This window comes from Agaricus bisporus (genome assembly GCF_000300575.1).
Source record: "Agaricus bisporus var. bisporus H97 unplaced genomic scaffold AGABI2scaffold_15, whole genome shotgun sequence".
In the NCBI taxonomy this organism is placed as follows: domain Eukaryota; kingdom Fungi; phylum Basidiomycota; class Agaricomycetes; order Agaricales; family Agaricaceae; genus Agaricus; species Agaricus bisporus.
Window position 1 is genome coordinate 457,511 of NW_006267350.1, and position 15,567 is coordinate 473,077.

At 46.0% G+C, this 15,567-nt stretch overlaps 7 protein-coding genes across 7 annotated transcripts in view; 4 read left to right on the plus strand and 3 right to left on the minus strand.

Annotated features, from left to right (window-relative positions):
- The first annotated feature begins 258 nt into the window (after positions 1-258).
- AGABI2DRAFT_188820 (argonaute-like protein) lies at positions 259-4,036 on the plus strand. The gene is made up of 11 exons (XM_006457062.1): positions 259-1,051; positions 1,111-1,341; positions 1,407-1,651; positions 1,717-2,426; positions 2,483-2,614; positions 2,682-2,879; positions 2,939-3,046; positions 3,101-3,234; positions 3,292-3,375; positions 3,442-3,793; positions 3,850-4,036. The coding sequence occupies exons 1-11, from the start codon at positions 390-392 to the stop codon at positions 3,886-3,888; spliced, it is 2,895 nt and encodes a 964-aa protein (XP_006457125.1). The 5' UTR covers positions 259-389; the 3' UTR covers positions 3,889-4,036.
- A 16-nt stretch (positions 4,037-4,052) lies between these two features.
- AGABI2DRAFT_79251 (hypothetical protein) lies at positions 4,053-5,221 on the minus strand (the record flags this gene model as incomplete). Its single annotated transcript, XM_006457063.1, has 2 exons — positions 4,053-4,255; positions 4,336-5,221. The coding sequence occupies 2 exons, from the start codon at positions 5,219-5,221 to the stop codon at positions 4,053-4,055; spliced, it is 1,089 nt and encodes a 362-aa protein (XP_006457126.1).
- A 2,415-nt stretch (positions 5,222-7,636) lies between these two features.
- Positions 7,637-8,661, plus strand: AGABI2DRAFT_212407 (hypothetical protein; the record flags this gene model as incomplete). Its single annotated transcript, XM_006457064.1, has 3 exons — positions 7,637-7,795; positions 7,854-8,111; positions 8,161-8,661. 3 exons carry the CDS (start codon positions 7,637-7,639, stop codon positions 8,659-8,661), a joined length of 918 nt encoding a protein of 305 aa, XP_006457127.1.
- Positions 8,662-8,788: 127 nt separating this feature from the next.
- AGABI2DRAFT_212410 (hypothetical protein) lies at positions 8,789-11,468 on the plus strand. Its single transcript, XM_006457065.1, has 4 exons — positions 8,789-9,015; positions 9,066-9,556; positions 9,613-10,286; positions 10,339-11,468. Exons 1-4 carry the CDS (start codon positions 8,802-8,804, stop codon positions 11,402-11,404), a joined length of 2,445 nt encoding a protein of 814 aa, XP_006457128.1. The 5' UTR covers positions 8,789-8,801; the 3' UTR covers positions 11,405-11,468.
- Positions 11,469-11,529: 61 nt separating this feature from the next.
- AGABI2DRAFT_122996 (hypothetical protein) lies at positions 11,530-12,546 on the minus strand (the record flags this gene model as incomplete). The annotated part of the gene is made up of 2 exons (XM_006457066.1): positions 11,530-11,701; positions 11,753-12,546. The coding sequence occupies 2 exons, from the start codon at positions 12,544-12,546 to the stop codon at positions 11,530-11,532; spliced, it is 966 nt and encodes a 321-aa protein (XP_006457129.1).
- A 598-nt stretch (positions 12,547-13,144) lies between these two features.
- On the plus strand, positions 13,145-14,436 carry AGABI2DRAFT_181476 (hypothetical protein; the record flags this gene model as incomplete). The annotated part of the gene is made up of 2 exons (XM_006457067.1): positions 13,145-14,329; positions 14,384-14,436. The coding sequence occupies exons 1-2, from the start codon at positions 13,270-13,272 to the stop codon at positions 14,434-14,436; spliced, it is 1,113 nt and encodes a 370-aa protein (XP_006457130.1). The 5' UTR covers positions 13,145-13,269.
- A 698-nt stretch (positions 14,437-15,134) lies between these two features.
- The window catches only part of AGABI2DRAFT_212415 (glycogen synthase), a gene marked incomplete at both ends in the record, with an annotated part of 2,685 nt that continues 2,252 nt past the window's right edge, over positions 15,135-15,567 (minus strand). The window contains 2 exons of the mRNA XM_006457068.1: positions 15,135-15,345; positions 15,430-15,506. Of these exons, the coding sequence (XP_006457131.1) occupies positions 15,135-15,345; positions 15,430-15,506 (288 nt within the window). The remainder of the gene's footprint in view (positions 15,346-15,429; positions 15,507-15,567) is intronic.

Genomic DNA, 15,567 nt, shown 5'->3' on the forward strand with positions numbered 1-15,567 from the left:
GCTCCGATAAGCAAGGCAGTGACTCTGTTGTCCGCGTTGACAGACGGGACCGCAGTGAGAAGCCGCCGGGTGGGTGGGTTCTCGTCTAACGACTTGTGTGCCTGTTGCTCTGATTGCGATAAGGCTGATGTATTACAGATATCAACAATTCTTCTGCACAAGGGTGTGATGTCATTCTCTCATCATCCAACGATAGTATTCTTACAACACCCAAATAATTTCGACCTGAGTTCATGGAGATAGAGTCAAGCCATGAGGTCGGCATCACAACATCAATGACTCGTCCATCCTGCGTAAAGTCACATGGTCTCATGTATATATAACTGCGACACGCGTTCAGCACTGCCCAACAACTACACTCACAATCTTCATCGTCTTTTTTACTAGTTATGAGTTACAACAACAGAGGCCATAGGGGTGATGGTCCTCCTCGAGGACGCGGGTTCTCTGCGCGAGGCTCCGCATCTAGTCGAGGAGGGTCTTTTACCAGAGGTAGCGCACCTGGTCGGGGGGGTGGGCCTCCATTCCGAGGCCATTCCGGTGGTGGAGGTAACAGAGAAGTGGTCATCTTCAAAGGTGACACTCCCGCCACAGTCCAACCTCACCTCTCCAACGCAAACATGAACACTCTCATCTCCTCTCTATCTCCTTTGCGCAACCAGAACACACCAGATCGTCCCGTCCGACCAGGTTTCGGTACTCTCGGTACACCCGTCATACTCCGTGCCAACTTTTTCGCTGTCAAATTCAGAAAAGGCCAAAAGTTTTATGAATACACTGTCACTATGTCGGGTCCGAAAACGAAACTCCCAAATACGATGAAGATTCGGTTATTTGAACTTTTGGAACAACATCCGGATTTTGCTCAATATAATCGTCATATCGCGCATGATAGGAGTGCTAAATTGTATTCCGCAAAACCACTTCCTCAGCCGTTGGAATGTGATATCAAATATTTCGACGACCATAAGGAGGGACCTGATGATAATGCGGATGAATATAAACTCGAAATTGAATTTACCAAGGAACATGATCTATCCGCGTTGAACGAGTACGCTTTCTCTCTCTCTCTCACATATATACACTGTTGTCTCATTTATCGCTGTCAAGCTATTTGAATGGAAACCCCGAATCAAAGGGTCTTGACATCCAACCATTGACCACCGCCTTGAACTTGATCGGTGGAAAGTTTGCTTCAGGACGTGGTACACGAGTCGGACGTTCTATTCTAAAATATTTCGATCAAACTACGCGACCCTATGAATTATCTCACCAAATCGAAGCTCGCCAAGGGTTCTCCTTGTCTTTCAGACCAGGCTACCAGCAATTTATGGTCAACGTGTAAGTCTTCATCATTACCCTCCTGAACTCAATTATCGTCTGAAATTCGATTCGATAAACTCTAGAAACGTTTGCATGGCGGCATTTGTCACTCCTGGAAACCTCGCCGACAAATTGAATAAATTCCAAGATCGATCTCATGGTGCGATGCTCACTCTTCCTCGAGGATTAGTAAAGAGTATCAAAATCAAAACTACCCATCTTGGATATAAGAAAAGCGTTTTTCAAATCATGACTACTTCTGCTCGACAAACTACTTTTACTCTTGATAATGGCAAAAAAATCACTGTCGAAAAATATTTTGAACAAAGTACGAATTCTTATTTATTTTTTTTCCTCATAACCATTTCTCAATATTTAATTTTATTATTAAAGCTTATAACAAGAAACTCAAGTACCCAGACACACTCCCTGTGATCAACGTCGGCAACAAACGTAAACCAAATTACCTCCCAGCCGAATTATGTGAAATCATTCCAGGATGTGTCTTTCGAGACCGGTTATCTGCAATGGAAACCAAGAACATGATGAATGTCGCATGTAATCCTCCTCATGAAAACGCTCAAGCCATAACACAAACTGGATTTCCTTTTCTTGGATTTTCTAATGAACAAGGCAACAACAATAACACCAATTCGCCTTTGGAACCGTTTGGGATTTCTATCGATCCCGAGATGGTGGTTATTCCTAGTCGAGAATTGGGTCCACCGACTATATTGGGGAATAAACCGATTACGAACGTGAATAAAGCGTCGTGGTATTTCGCGAATGGCGTTAATTTTGTGCGAGGCGCTACAATTCGTACTTGGCAGGTTTTGTCTATTCAAGATGGGAGGTATAGAACGGATTTCAACGAGGCGATGGGGACCGTTGATCAATTTTCGAAGAAATTGGAAAGGTGTGGGGTGAAGGTGTTGGCGAAACCGAATGTGAAGGAGATTGAGTTGGTTGATCCGAGGGGGGATGATGCGTCGAGGTCGAAGAGTGTGCAGAAGATTAGAGAAGGGTTGATTGGGGCGAAGAATGCGTCGTTTGTTTTGGTGCTGTTGAGGAATGTGGATAAAGTCGTTTATGCGGCTGTCAAGGTTAGTATATCTTATTGCTTTTTATTTATTTATTCGGCCTGATGATTTTTTAATAGACAATTGGAGATGTGGAATTAGGTGTTCATACGGTTTGCATGCAGGTTGATACGGCGTTGAAAAGGGGAGAAGCATATTTCGCGAACGTGGCATTGAAATTGAACATCAAACTCGGTGGAATCAATCACAAGGTAAAAACTAAACTCGCGCTCATATATATATATGTATACACCATCTCAAAAACTCATTTTTTTTTAGTTGGATGGACATTCAACGAAATGGTTGACGAAAAAATCGACAATGATGGTGGGAATCGACGTGACACATGCGGGACCGACGAGTCGATATGGGACACCGTCCATCGCGGCTGTGGTAGCTAACGTGGATGATTCGTTTGTTCAGTTTCCGGCTAGTATGAGGATTCAAGCTGTTGATGAGGATAAAGAAGCAAAAGAGGTGCGATTTGCGGTTTTGTGCTTTTTTTTTTTTCGTATAGCCGACGGTTTTTTTTTTAGATGGTGACGGATTTGGCTGAGATGATGTGTGAACGGTTGTCGGCGTACGAGAAAAAGATGAAGAAATTACCGGAAAGGGTGTTTATCTTTAGGGATGGTGTGTCTGAAGCAAGTACTTTTTCTCTTCCCCCCTTTTCCTTGTTTGTAACATTTATCACTTAGGGACAATTCGACGTTTCGCTGAGAGAAGAGAAACCCCTCATTTTGGAAGCGTTCAAGAGGATGAAGGCGCCAGGTGGGAAGGCTTATAGACCCAAATTGTCTATTATCATTTGTGGTAAACGTCATCATGCGAGGTAGGTTCTTGGACACAGGTGCTTGCATTGGTTTTGCTGATCATGAGCTTCCCTTAGATTCTTCGCCACAAATTCTCAATATGCGAGTCAAAATGGAAATACTCGTCCTGGTACAATCGTAGATAAAGGTATCTCTGCAATGTAAGTTGTCCCATCTAAACCTATTGTCCGCCATGAACTAACCAATAAAAATAAAAAAATAAATAGCTTCGACTTCGACTTTTACCTGCAACCCCACGACGGCATCAAAGGCTCAGTCAAAGCCACCCATTACACTGTCATCTACGATGAAAACAGTTTCAGCGCCGACGAAATCCAAAAGGGAACGCATGATTTCAGTTACTTGTATGCCAGGGCCACCAAAGCCGTAAGCTTGATGCCACCGGCGTATTATGCGGATTTGGCGTGTGAGAGGGGGAGGTGTTATTTGAATGATCTTTTGGCTTTGGGGGATGGGAAGAGTAGTTCTGGTGCTAGTACCAGTACTGGGGGGAAGAAGGGTAGGAAGGACGAGAAAGAGGAGGTGTTTAGAGCGGCGGCGGAGACATGGGGTGATGGAGTGAGTCAATTTTCTTTTCCGATGGTGTTTTGTTTTGCTAATGGGTGTCATTTTAGATACACCCGAATATGAGGGATAGCATGTTCTACATTTGATGATCCCCGTGTTGGACCCAGTGTTTGCTTGATCTTTTTGCTGTAATATTGTAGACATTGTAATGGCTGAGTGCGAGCCTTGTGGCTTGCGCATTGATTGTTTCATCATATTGCGATGAAAATAGATATCTGGCGTTTTATTTGTTGTACAGGTGCAATACTGACTATCTCCACGATCCCTTCAAATCGTTGGCTACAGTTGTTGTTGAGATAAAGACGTTATGAATGTCGCAAAAGCCTACCTTCACGGCTGCCCATTGGGAAATAACTTCCTTGATTCTTTTTCCTAATTCAGATCGACATAATTCGCAGGACAGCTTTTCGATCAATGGTTCGAATGTTGTTCTCAGACTCGCAGTGGACAAGTCTAATCCGAAGAAAAACAAAGGCAAAAAGAAGACAAAGGTCAGAAACTGTAAAGCAAACTTTTTTCGCTTCGAATCTCACCTGCACGAGCATCCCATGCCAAATACGCTGAAACCAAAGCCCAAGCCCGAGTCAACGCCTTTTGTTCGGTAAAGTCACAATCCTTCGTAGGGGGATGCGGGTGAGGAGAAACCAATAAGATCTCTTTGAGCGCGGTCATGCGGCTGAGATGCAAACAAAACAGCCGTTTCAAATAAATCGCTCCCATACGTATTGCCATTTCGTCGGGAAGAGTCAAAAGTGGGAATGAGAGTAAATGTGACGATGAGGAGACTGCGAGGTCTTCAAGCTCGTGGCGCGCTGCGAGCGAATATAGGTGCAGCGGATATAGTGGTGCATATATAAGGAGAAGTTGGTGTAGCGGTGTATGTATGGTAATGAGATCCTTGGTATTCATGTCGTAGAACCGCATGCGATCGACCGCAACCATGAGCGTCTCGAAAGTAGGTGAATTCTTTGCAGGAGACGTTCCATATAGGGTGTGCAGGATGACGTTGAACACCGCAGATGAGTCGGGAATTTGATGGATAACCTCGGAGCCTGGATTGGCGAGGTTCTCATTTTGACCACCTATGATTTGACCAAAGGCTTTCGGAGAAACGGCCCTCAAAACTTGGGAATGGGCATAGAAGAGGACCTCATCGAAGGTACTGAATATCAAATCCGGCGTGACTGAATGCGAGGTAAGGTTGAACGATGTAGATATGGAAACTACCCTATCCTCGTTTTCGGGACTCTTGGATGTCGCTGAGGCATTACCACTATCTGGCTTGAGGTTTCCCAGTATCAGGAGAATGAGGCTGACATTTCTGGGAGAAAGGGGTACTTGAAACACATACTGGCGTCGGAAGTAATGGGAGCTCCGGTTCGGGCGGCCCGGCCAGTGAGTTGGGCAGCAGGACGTCATCAAAGTTCTTGAGGGTGATTAGGTATTTATTAGATTAGACCACTTCAACGAATTATTCACCAGCAAAGTATCGGAAAGTGGATCGAAACCATTAATGAGATGAGAATCGTCGTAGAAGAATGGTACATCAGCCATGTTCAAAGATGCACTCGTCTGTGATGTCACTTAGGTACATTATTCAATCATGGTGAGCCAGTGGAATGTGTTACCTCTGAATCCATTACAAGAGGGTATTTGGAAGGGAAGGATGATGCGGAAACGTCGAGGTTATATAGGCGTACACAGACACCATTTGATAATACAGCAGCCTAAATTGGCCCCCGATCTGACCTTCGTTACAGTGGTGGCGAGTGTATATTAGGAGTAGGAGTAGCCGATGGGAATAGCTACTAGCGCTCCACAAAACCCCGGGGAACAAGGCCATCCCTGGTGGTGACGTCGTAAGGTAGTTTACAAACATCAAAGTTCCAACAGTTGCCGTCAGTTGATGCTCTCATAGATTCAATCGGAAGGATATAATTAGGCCGCAGCACCCGCGTGCCTCAAACACACCCCTCGTCGTCATGTCTTGATAAGTGATTTCAGCATTGCTGAGCTGAATAACCAAATACAGGTGACTTACGGTTCTCAGGGATAGACTTCTTGACGTTCGTCTTCGTTCTCGGCAATCCCGTTCCCTTCGATCGGCTCCCTTTTCTCCCTCGCTAGCCGGTTCCTCCATGAAACTGGTGTCCTCCCTCTATTTTCAGGTCGCTCGAGAGAGGTATTTCTGAGTTGATAAAGACTCATGATGTTCATTCTGTGGTACTGGAGTATGTATGACGTGAGAAGTGGATCATCTTTACAATCGCTAAAACGAGGAAATGAATAAGTCCGAAGGTATCCAGTTGTCTGTTTAGGTTCAGCAACCTTATTTCCGTCCCGTTCTTTGTTTAAATGCTCTTTACTTTGGTTACTTCACTTTGTTTTATAGCACATGTTCTGTTCTTTTCTCTTATCTTAATTAGACTTTTTCTTCCTGTTTCTCGCTGCGTCTAGCTAATGAGGTGTAGGTTTCGTCCCTATTACCCGAGTTACTTATGTAACATAGCTAGCAAAAGCAGTGTCATATCGCATCAGGATCTCTCCAGGTGGCCGGCGGCTCGCCAAGTTCTTGCGGCCGTGTGATTTTTCAGGCTCATTTGTTTTAGTTCGTTTTCGGCCGCACTATGGCCGCGTTGTTGGACATTCTGAGTACTCTGCAACAGTGTCGGTTATTTAATTATTGTGGCTGAATCTTCGGAGAAAATTGATAGTTTTGTGAAGAGTTCTAAGGTTTCAGGGTCTATGTATTTAATGTTTTTAAGTACGTGGAGGTTGATCGGATCAACCATCTTTAGTAACGTGATTGGTCTTGCGACCGTCGTTCTCTCTCTTCTCAATCCCGGAGTTCTCGGCTTTCTTGAGTACTCACTACTCTGTGTGGTTCGATTCTGGTATGAAATCATCGTCACTCGGTTGCAGTAACTCATACCCTTTTTTTCCCGGAATATCGACAGTCTCGGACGAATAATCTCACCCACGACCTTTTTTCAAAAAAGTAGTATTTCGTGGGAGGTGTTACCTCGAATTTCCTAGAGGAGGAAGAGGGCAACCAGAGAGAGAGTCGACAAGCTGGCAAGGTCACCACCCGTAGACGACGAGGGTGCGAATCTTAGCAACTCGGACTCACCAAAGAAAAGGCATAATTCGGCGGATTCTGTGTCTGGTTGCATCGATTTGCAGGTAAACCCTGCGTATTCTGCTCATGCTCAATCTGGTGAGGGAAGCGGTACGGTATCCAGTAGACGCCGCGTAGTTGTATCGGGTACACGCTCCTCCCCGGGTCATCATCATCATCATCATCAACGACAACACCAAAACGAACCCTCGCCCTTCGGTATGACGGAATTCGGTTCGAATCCAGGTGACGAAGATGTACCCCTGCGTATGAAGAAAAGCGCATCTTCACCCGTGTTGTCTGTTCGTTCGATCGATTCTGCTGAGTCTTCACGTAATGTTACTCCGGGATTTTTATCAGAACCTCCACCGTATACATCGTTATCGCCACCTTTGGTGCCCTCCTTACATATAGCTGAAGTCTCTTTGCCTGTCCAGCAAAGTTCCCTGCGGTCAAGTGTATATCCACGTAATGATGAAGAAGTTGGGGAAAGGGAGGATGGCGTTGAAGACATGATTTATGCATCGCGGAGCGCTCAAGGTCAAAATGGTCTTATCGCACCAGAGCATAAGGATGGCCCCGATCTTCTTGCGGCGCCATTTTCGCATTCTTCCAATGCTTCAGTTCGTCAAAATCTACGAGGTTCTCATACTCGAGGACGTCCTCACCCTCACCCTCACGTACCTTCACCCTCGGCGATGAAATCCAGCGACAGGATGAGCTTGCGCCACCGAGTTTTTGCTGCGATATCTTCAAGGCAAATTGAAGGAGCGGAAGGCGACTCGGAAAGTGATTGGGAGGCAAATGGGAAGAGTATTTCTACAACTCTAGGGGTTATGTGCGCCGGCGAGACAGAAACAGAAACAGACGAGCCAGTAAGCGTTTTTTTATATAGCTAGAGTATCCATTTTGACCCCATAACTTCATTTTAAGTCTCGCCACTTACCTACTACACGTGTTTCACGGTCCTCGGGATTGTCAAATTCCTTCTCAGCTTCGCGATCGACGTCGTTTGCGGCGCTTCCGTGGCAAACGCTTCTGTTTGAATTTTCAAGGCTGTTGGCGATCGTGCCAGCTTCTTTAGGGTTTATATGGTGTATATGGCATATGTACGCTTATGTGCCTTGCTCGATGCCGTGCACGGCGAGATCAGTACCGGATAGAATCGACTACTTTGTTGCATCTCTTTGGGTGAGCATTACGATCACAAAATTGATTGCTTTTGCTGATTTCTCCCAAGGCACTCCTCACTGCGCATCAATGTCTTTCTTTGACGACCGGTTTATTGACGCGCTGGAGACATTACTACCCGCCCTTATCCACTTTAGTCCGCTTACTTGCACTACAAGGCATCTGTTGGCCAGCAACTCAACTTACCGTCAACATTTTCGAAGTGTCTAAACGCCCTGCAGTCGTCTGGGCTGTCATTGGTACTACGACTTGTACCAGTCGTAGCATTCAGATGTGGGTAGTCAGTAATCTTCCAACGAAGTCTGCGTCATCACAGGGTCTGTCCACTGATGCGAGGGAGCGTGAAAAACGAAGAGGCGTGGAAGCGGAAACAAATAGGTCAAAGACATTGCGTGTAGGAAATACGTACTGGAAAAAGTGGAACAGGTGGCGGAGGAAAAGGAGATGGGACTGGCGGGAAGTTTCGATCAGATGCGTATTGCCTGCTGGAGTATTGTACTTCATTATGGCCTGGGCTAGCGAGCTTCGCAGGGAGCTTGGAGGCTGTTAGGCAGCTATAGAGTCAAACATGACGTCGGGGCAATAGCTCCCCACCCATGGTCTATGGCGTCATAAGACACTTTCGACTCCGACATAAAAATCCTAGACAACTTCTCCTCTTTCTCACCTTTCCCACTTTCCTTTCAAACAATGGATAAATCTTCCTCTATTATCGCTGCTCTCGACGCTGGGAAGTTGCCTTCTACCCAGCAATTTGAACAATTTCTTGACTGGCTTAGTGATGTTGGTATCACCAATATCGAACCTATCGCCATGGCGCAGCTTAGTTCTCAGGGCCGTATCCTTGCGAATGATTTACGTCGTATTCTCGATGCGTACAAACAATTCTTGACCAGCAAAAACGGTATGCTCCACACTATATCTTCACTCATCTGATTAACGTCCTCGTTCTAGACGACAACATCCTCCAAGAAGCGATCTGGCATCTCGAACAGGGCGACCTTGTCGCTACCTCCGAAGCGAGGGAAGATCAAGAACAAGCCCTTAAAGACATCCAAGCTCTCCAACGTTCTCTCCGTACCGTCGTGAAAGTGGCTTATCACAATGTCACTACCGAAGGGGCGCACCTTTTTAGTGATTTCGCATCTGTTATGCGAGTCATGCTCGCTGACGCTGCTGAATTGGTGGAAACGCAAGCAGGCAAGGCGAAAGAGACATTACGTCATGTGGAGCAAGATGTCAAGGTGGGCAAGCGGGATTCTTGGGGACGGGATAGGGAATCTTTGGAGGCGAGGAGGGAGGATTTCAAATTGCAATGGGAGCACGGTGTTGACACAGTGAAGGATACTGGGTCGATGGTGATCGGCGCTTCGAAAGCTGTTGCAGGCGCGGTTGAAGATACGACTGAACGGACGACAAGCCGCGTGCAGAATGCGTTTTATTCCGTGAGTGATTCTTACTCTTATGTGCCCCAGGATTCCGTTGACAATTCTGGTCGTAGGTTTGTGATCGTGCTCAATCAGATCCTAACTATCGTGATGCCCTCGACTTTATCTTCGATCTTATTCAAAAACGCCTGGACCAGGGTCTGAAAGCAGTATCCGACCCTAATTTCACTCTTGGTACATTCATCGGAGACCCTACTCCAGAGCAACATGTTCCCAACGCTATCGAGTGTCTTAAGACGTTCATCGAACGCCTCACCGACACTCCACTCGACCCGCTGACTCGCAAACTCCGTGGCGTTATCGTTGCGGTCGTGAAGGATGAACAGCTCAAGAATTGCGTCCATGACTTCCTAGAAGAAATCAGACGTGGTTTTACCGAAAAGGGTTATGCGCGTAGTGATGTTGCGTCCGAGAAACTCAAGGAGTTGCGAGAGCGGTGGCAAACTCTTCTCGAAAAGGACGAACACATGAAGAATAATATCGAGCAATTAAAGGATGGATTTTCGAAAGCTTTCGAGGATATGAAGCAGGATAAGGACCTTCAGCGTATCAGATCCGCGCATCTCCGCTTCAATAATGACCTCGCCGAAGGTTTAGTTGAAGCTAGCAAGGAAGCAGAAACTGGTTTGCAGGCGGCCATGGAACAAGTTACCTGGTTCTGGCAAGACTTGTTCAGATTCTATCTTCCGCGTGTTTTGAACAAGATGAAAGGCATTCCTATTCCTCGGTAAGTTCCTATATGTTTATGATATCGTGGCTGGTACTAAAAAAAATGCTAGAATTGAATATAAGGACTCGGACATCGAATTCGTTCTCGAAAACCTCGATGTATCTTCTTTCCATGTCCTACCTTCTCACGTCTACATTCGTAATATTACCGACGTCGACATCAATGCCTCCGCGGATCCTTACGAGGTACCTCGTACTGCTGTCGGTGCTCTCACTCATATCCGTCTCCAAGCCGTTCGGCTCGAGCTCAATGATGTCTCATTCTGGTACAAGGATAAGACGCGCGGCTCAATAGGACCGAATGAGTTCACTGGACTGATGGGATTCAATTTACCCGACAAGGGACTTGATCTCGATCTCAAGATGCGCCTCATTCCGGCGACGGTCAAAGGACCTTACTCGCGTGAAAACATGAAGCATTTCCACATTATTGAAAAGGTTTCGGTCACTCTTGCAGAGGATATCGGTCTGGAGGTGAAAGAGAGTAATCATTCTATCCTCGTCAGACTTTTCAGGCCGATAATGACTTTACGGTTGCGTGAGGCTTTGGAGAGGACTCTGACCGAACAGGTTCGAGCGGTCGTGGACTGGACGGATGGTATTGCGTTTGATATCGGGAAGAGGAAGCAAGTGTTCCAAGATACCGGGCTTGGCGGCGGTGGCTCTTTGATGGCTGCTATCTGGAGCGAGGCAGGCAGGATTAGGAGGGAAGGCCAAGAGAGGGGTGAACTGGGCATCCATGCCACAGGCACAGGCATTGTCGTTGAGCAACAGCTTTATACGCGACATGGAGATGAAGCAGGCAAAACAGAATTTGCGGTTGGGGCTGAGCCACAGATCTTGAGTGGTGACAAGCGTGGACCGCTCGGAACAGGTTCGAAGCCGCTGAGAGAACGTGCGGAACAGATAGGCGAGGAGGTGGGTATCTCGCCGGGCATTGTAGAAGAAGGAGTGGAGGTTAGAGATTATATTGCCGGAGCGAAGCAAGAAGCAAAGGGTATGTTAAAGGAGGGTGAGAAACGATTCATGAGCTTCAAGAGGAGCGTGGAACAGAAGACTGTACAGGAGAAGCAGAGGGGCGGATGGCAAAGTTCTGCGTTTGATTTTGATTTGTGACATCGAACTTAGCATTCGACTTGCCCAGTCTATTTGTATATTATAATATCATTACTTCTAGTATTCCTATTTCTATGAGGGCGGGAATATTATTATCTTCCTGCATGGTGACTGACTATGGTATCCTACGGTGTCATGCTACTGTCGTCTAGGCCTTTCCAGCCCCGGCAGAGGAAGTAGGCCTCTTCTGAATCTTTCCGACTCGCCTGGGGTTTGACTATGCGTACATCATTAAATCGGGGCGAAAGCATGGTTTCACAAAACTCTTGCAAAAGCTGGTGATAAAAAAACTTGACTCTACATCGCGCGAACGTTAGTAACTTATGAGACGTCAATCCAGCGACTCACAATAGAACGCCGCTCAAATCATCATTGTATTCCTCCGGAGCACGAAGATGGCCCATGGCAAAGCGAAACACTGACTCGCACACGTCCAAGCTCTGTTGAGTATCCCTCATCTTTTGACCTGTGATATTAGGCGATATATCTGAAAGGACGACATCAACTTTGCCATGTGGATTGTCCGGATCCGTGCTCAATAATTGGCGTATTTGTTCGTGAGTTGTAGGCTTGAGAAAATCTCCTTGAAAGTCAAAGACGCCGTGAATAGGTTGCATCGGTAGGATATCCACAGCCACGATTTTTCCATGGCCGATTGTTGGATTGGGATAGACGTCGATAGTGTCAATGTTCAATGGATCAAAAACGTCGTCCGGTTCCACCACCTCTGACTTTCCTTTCCCCTTTCTTTTCAGACGACTCTCTTTCTGTTTCTGTTTGAGGCCTACGAGTTTAGGCGTGCTCCATGTCCCATGCCTCTGAATAGCACTTTCACGGTGTTTACCATACCCGTATCCTTTCAACTGTGTCGGTGGCTCTTTAGCACTTTCATCCCACCCTAATCTCTGAGCAACGACTTGACTCCAACCACCAGGCGCCGCGCCGAGGTCAACGACAGCATGTACATTCGAATTCGATAGAATCTTATACTTGTCGTCGATTTCGATGAGTTTGTAGGCCGAGCGAGAACGGTAGACAGTCGGTGACATGTAGCGTTTTTTGACATAGGGATCTGAATTTTGTCTTGCAAGCCAGGTGCGAGATGAAGGAGAGACTGAGTGAAGGATTTTGGTGGGCTGCATTGCTGGGTTTGGAAATTCGTACATTATATTTTTAACCCAGTTGTTTGGCGAACAAACAAATCACTGGACAATATCAATGTTTACCACCACAAACTATTCAGTGATAGGGTAATTGTAGCCACGGTTTGCTTAAATTTCCCTATACTACATGTTTCGAGTTTTTACTAACGCAAAGGCTATGTTATCAGATTTATGAAATGCAGTCATAACAACTATCTATTCTTCGGACAGGCGAATGTTAAGAATGGCTTACAGTTCTCGTACACCCTCGATGGAGTCGACAAAACCTCTTGAACACTGTGATTATCTGTGCCTTGTCACCACTGGCACCATTCGCCACTGATCGAACTTTCCTCTTGCTTTGCCCAGCTGACGACTGCTGTGCTTGATGCTGAGTGGTTCAATGCCAACGCATATACTAGTATCGTGTTATCCACGCTGCAAAGGCACTGTTCATTTCATTTAATCATTAAACTTCTGTGCTACTGCGCAGCTGGCATCAATGAGAATCCTGTGCTCTCTCCTCAGTCTATAAACCTTATTGTTATGAGCAACTTGACGATTATTTGACAGGTTCCACCACATCTACGCCCAGAAGCAATGAAGCACTTCTAACAGTTCAATAAGGATGGTATCGTATCTTTGCTATTATTTCTACTCGTCTTAAAAGAACGTGCAGATACCCCTGATGAGCACGGTCCACCCCAAAGTCACTGCTCCCTCATGGATAGCCAACCCATCAAGAAGTTACTTGTCGCTATCGCATCCCATGTAGCATCCATGACAAGTGGCGTCGAGGCTGCAACCGCCGTTGCAATCACATGCGTTGGCGGTCAATCATTCGGCACATTCTTAGTTTTTATTGCCAATTTTGATTTCCAATGTCGCCACCAAGGAATGAAACTCGCTTTTGGAGAAGAGACTGAAATTTTCAAAGTCGTCGGTAACCACCCACCTGCCGAACTTACCTCAAATGACTATGACCGGTTCGTCAAAGCTGCGCTTGAGGCTTACGAAGCCAGAGACGAAGCCGCTGCAGCCTCTGGACATAACATTGTGGATGACAGGCAGAATTATTTTCTTCGTCATTATACCAACTTTCCAGTTATCCGATGGGGTAGGACGGTGTACCCCTTGGCCGTTGCCATCACCTATACCTTCATTGCCCTTGGATCAATTCCTTTCCTCTTCTCAAGTAGAATCATACTCCAACCCGAGGTGTCTTCGATCATCCTTGAAGTACTCTACATCGTCGCATTCCTCATCGTGTCCGTTTACTCTTGGTTAATCCTTCGCATCGAGCGCCAGGTGTGCTATGTGGCAATTACAGAAAACTGTGTCAACAACGGCATGGTAGGAGACTTCCAGAAGCTACGAAGCCTCGCTGCCCCATATCCCAATGACGCCAAGGAGGCAATTGGGAATATGCGACAGGTACTACCGAGCCTGTTAACGATGGAAAGTGATACCTTATTGATGCCCATTATGAGTATTCGCACCCTAGTCGAAGACGAACCTGCTAGTTGGCCGCTCCTTCTCAACGATCTCCGTGGGATACTCATGGCGAGTAGTTTATGGTTAGTTCCCCTGGAGGGTAGTAAAATCGATTGGGGTATGTGGTATGGTATTGCTGCATACATTCAAGCGCGACTGCAACACGCAGTTACCGAACGATGTTTGAGGGATGTAAAAACCAACAACGTGTTTTGGTTCAGGAGATATGCTAGCCATAAAGCGGATTATCAGATTGTACCAGACTGCAACTTTGATTTGAAGAGTCACCGTAAGAGTCTCTTGCTCGTATTATATATGAATTGACTTGACAATTGTATTGTAGTTCACAAAGGGTGGTCCATGCCAGTGTTCGGCCCTCCTCAGAAGGAGGAATGATGGAGTAGTCGGTTACGTGGATCTTGTCCAAGACTCGTACTGTAATTGTGATTTGTGATTCAATGCCGCTGTTACACAGAATGCTCATGTTCGTATGATACACGACCTCAATACAATAATTTGGAAAGTACCATTCGAGCTTCAACACTGTAGCCGGAACAGCGAATTCCCTAATGACAAGGACGCTAAACGTCGGTTGTGGCTCATAACACATGATCCCAAGCTCACCTATCTGATAGTCCGAATGCGTTATCCGAAAAAGGAATGAAAAACTGTAATAACCATGCCAAACGATAGCTGAAATTTAGAACATCAAGGAATCAAATCAAACTAGCATGATAGTCTTCCAAAAGAATAACAAATTTTCGCTAAAAAATCAAAAATCAAAAAGGACAAGCAAGCACACATAGTAAGTAGAAGGAAGTCCAAAAAAAAATCAAAAACTCAAGCAACAGAGATGAAGTCCACCTCTTCAACACTGTCATTATCTTCCCATACATTATCGCAAAGAAGTTAGAACAGTTCTTGCACAAATCAAACGAGCAAGTACACAACATCGAAAAAAAAATCATCAAACTAGCATGTCATTCTTTCATTCAATTTTCGCTAACAAAAATCAAAACACACATAGTAAGTAATAAGAGTCCAAAAAAATCAAGCAAAAAAACATCAACCTAAATCTCATTTTTTCCCCCTTCTCAATTCCCACTCCCACCCCCATTCTTCCCCTGCCCACCCGTATCCTCATCCTCCCCATTCACCTGACTCAACTTCAACGCCGCATTCGCCTTTCTCAAATCCCCCTCACTCAAACTCTTAAACGCTCCCACCCCTCCCCCACCAGGTGTACTAGCCCCACTTCGACTTCTCACCGAACCTGATCTTGAACGGACTTTCATTGCGAGGGGGCTTTGAGAGGAAGAGGAGAGGAGAGGAGAGGTTAGTTGTGTGATGATGAGGATGAGGGGAGAGAGAGAGAGAGAGAAAACGTACAAGGGATAGGTATCATCTTCGTCTACGTGATCGGCCCATCCATACCCTCTATAATCACTCGTCCCCAGACCTTGCATCTAAAAAAAAAAGAAAAACCTCATAGCTCGATCAGGGCCTAGATCGTTTACAGTCAAGGCA

Coding starts and splice junctions, on each gene's coding strand:
- AGABI2DRAFT_188820 (XM_006457062.1), top strand. CDS start 390: ATGAGTTACAACAACAGAGGCCATAGGGGTGATGGTCCTCCTCGAGGA. Junction 1,342..1,406: donor CAGCAATTTATGGTCAACGT/GTAAGTCTTCAT, acceptor GATAAACTCTAG/AAACGTTTGCATGGCGGCAT. Junction 1,652..1,716: donor CGAAAAATATTTTGAACAAA/GTACGAATTCTT, acceptor TTATTATTAAAG/CTTATAACAAGAAACTCAAG.
- AGABI2DRAFT_212410 (XM_006457065.1), top strand. CDS start 8,802: ATGGATAAATCTTCCTCTATTATCGCTGCTCTCGACGCTGGGAAGTTG. Junction 9,016..9,065: donor ATTCTTGACCAGCAAAAACG/GTATGCTCCACA, acceptor TCCTCGTTCTAG/ACGACAACATCCTCCAAGAA. Junction 10,287..10,338: donor AAAGGCATTCCTATTCCTCG/GTAAGTTCCTAT, acceptor AAAAAATGCTAG/AATTGAATATAAGGACTCGG.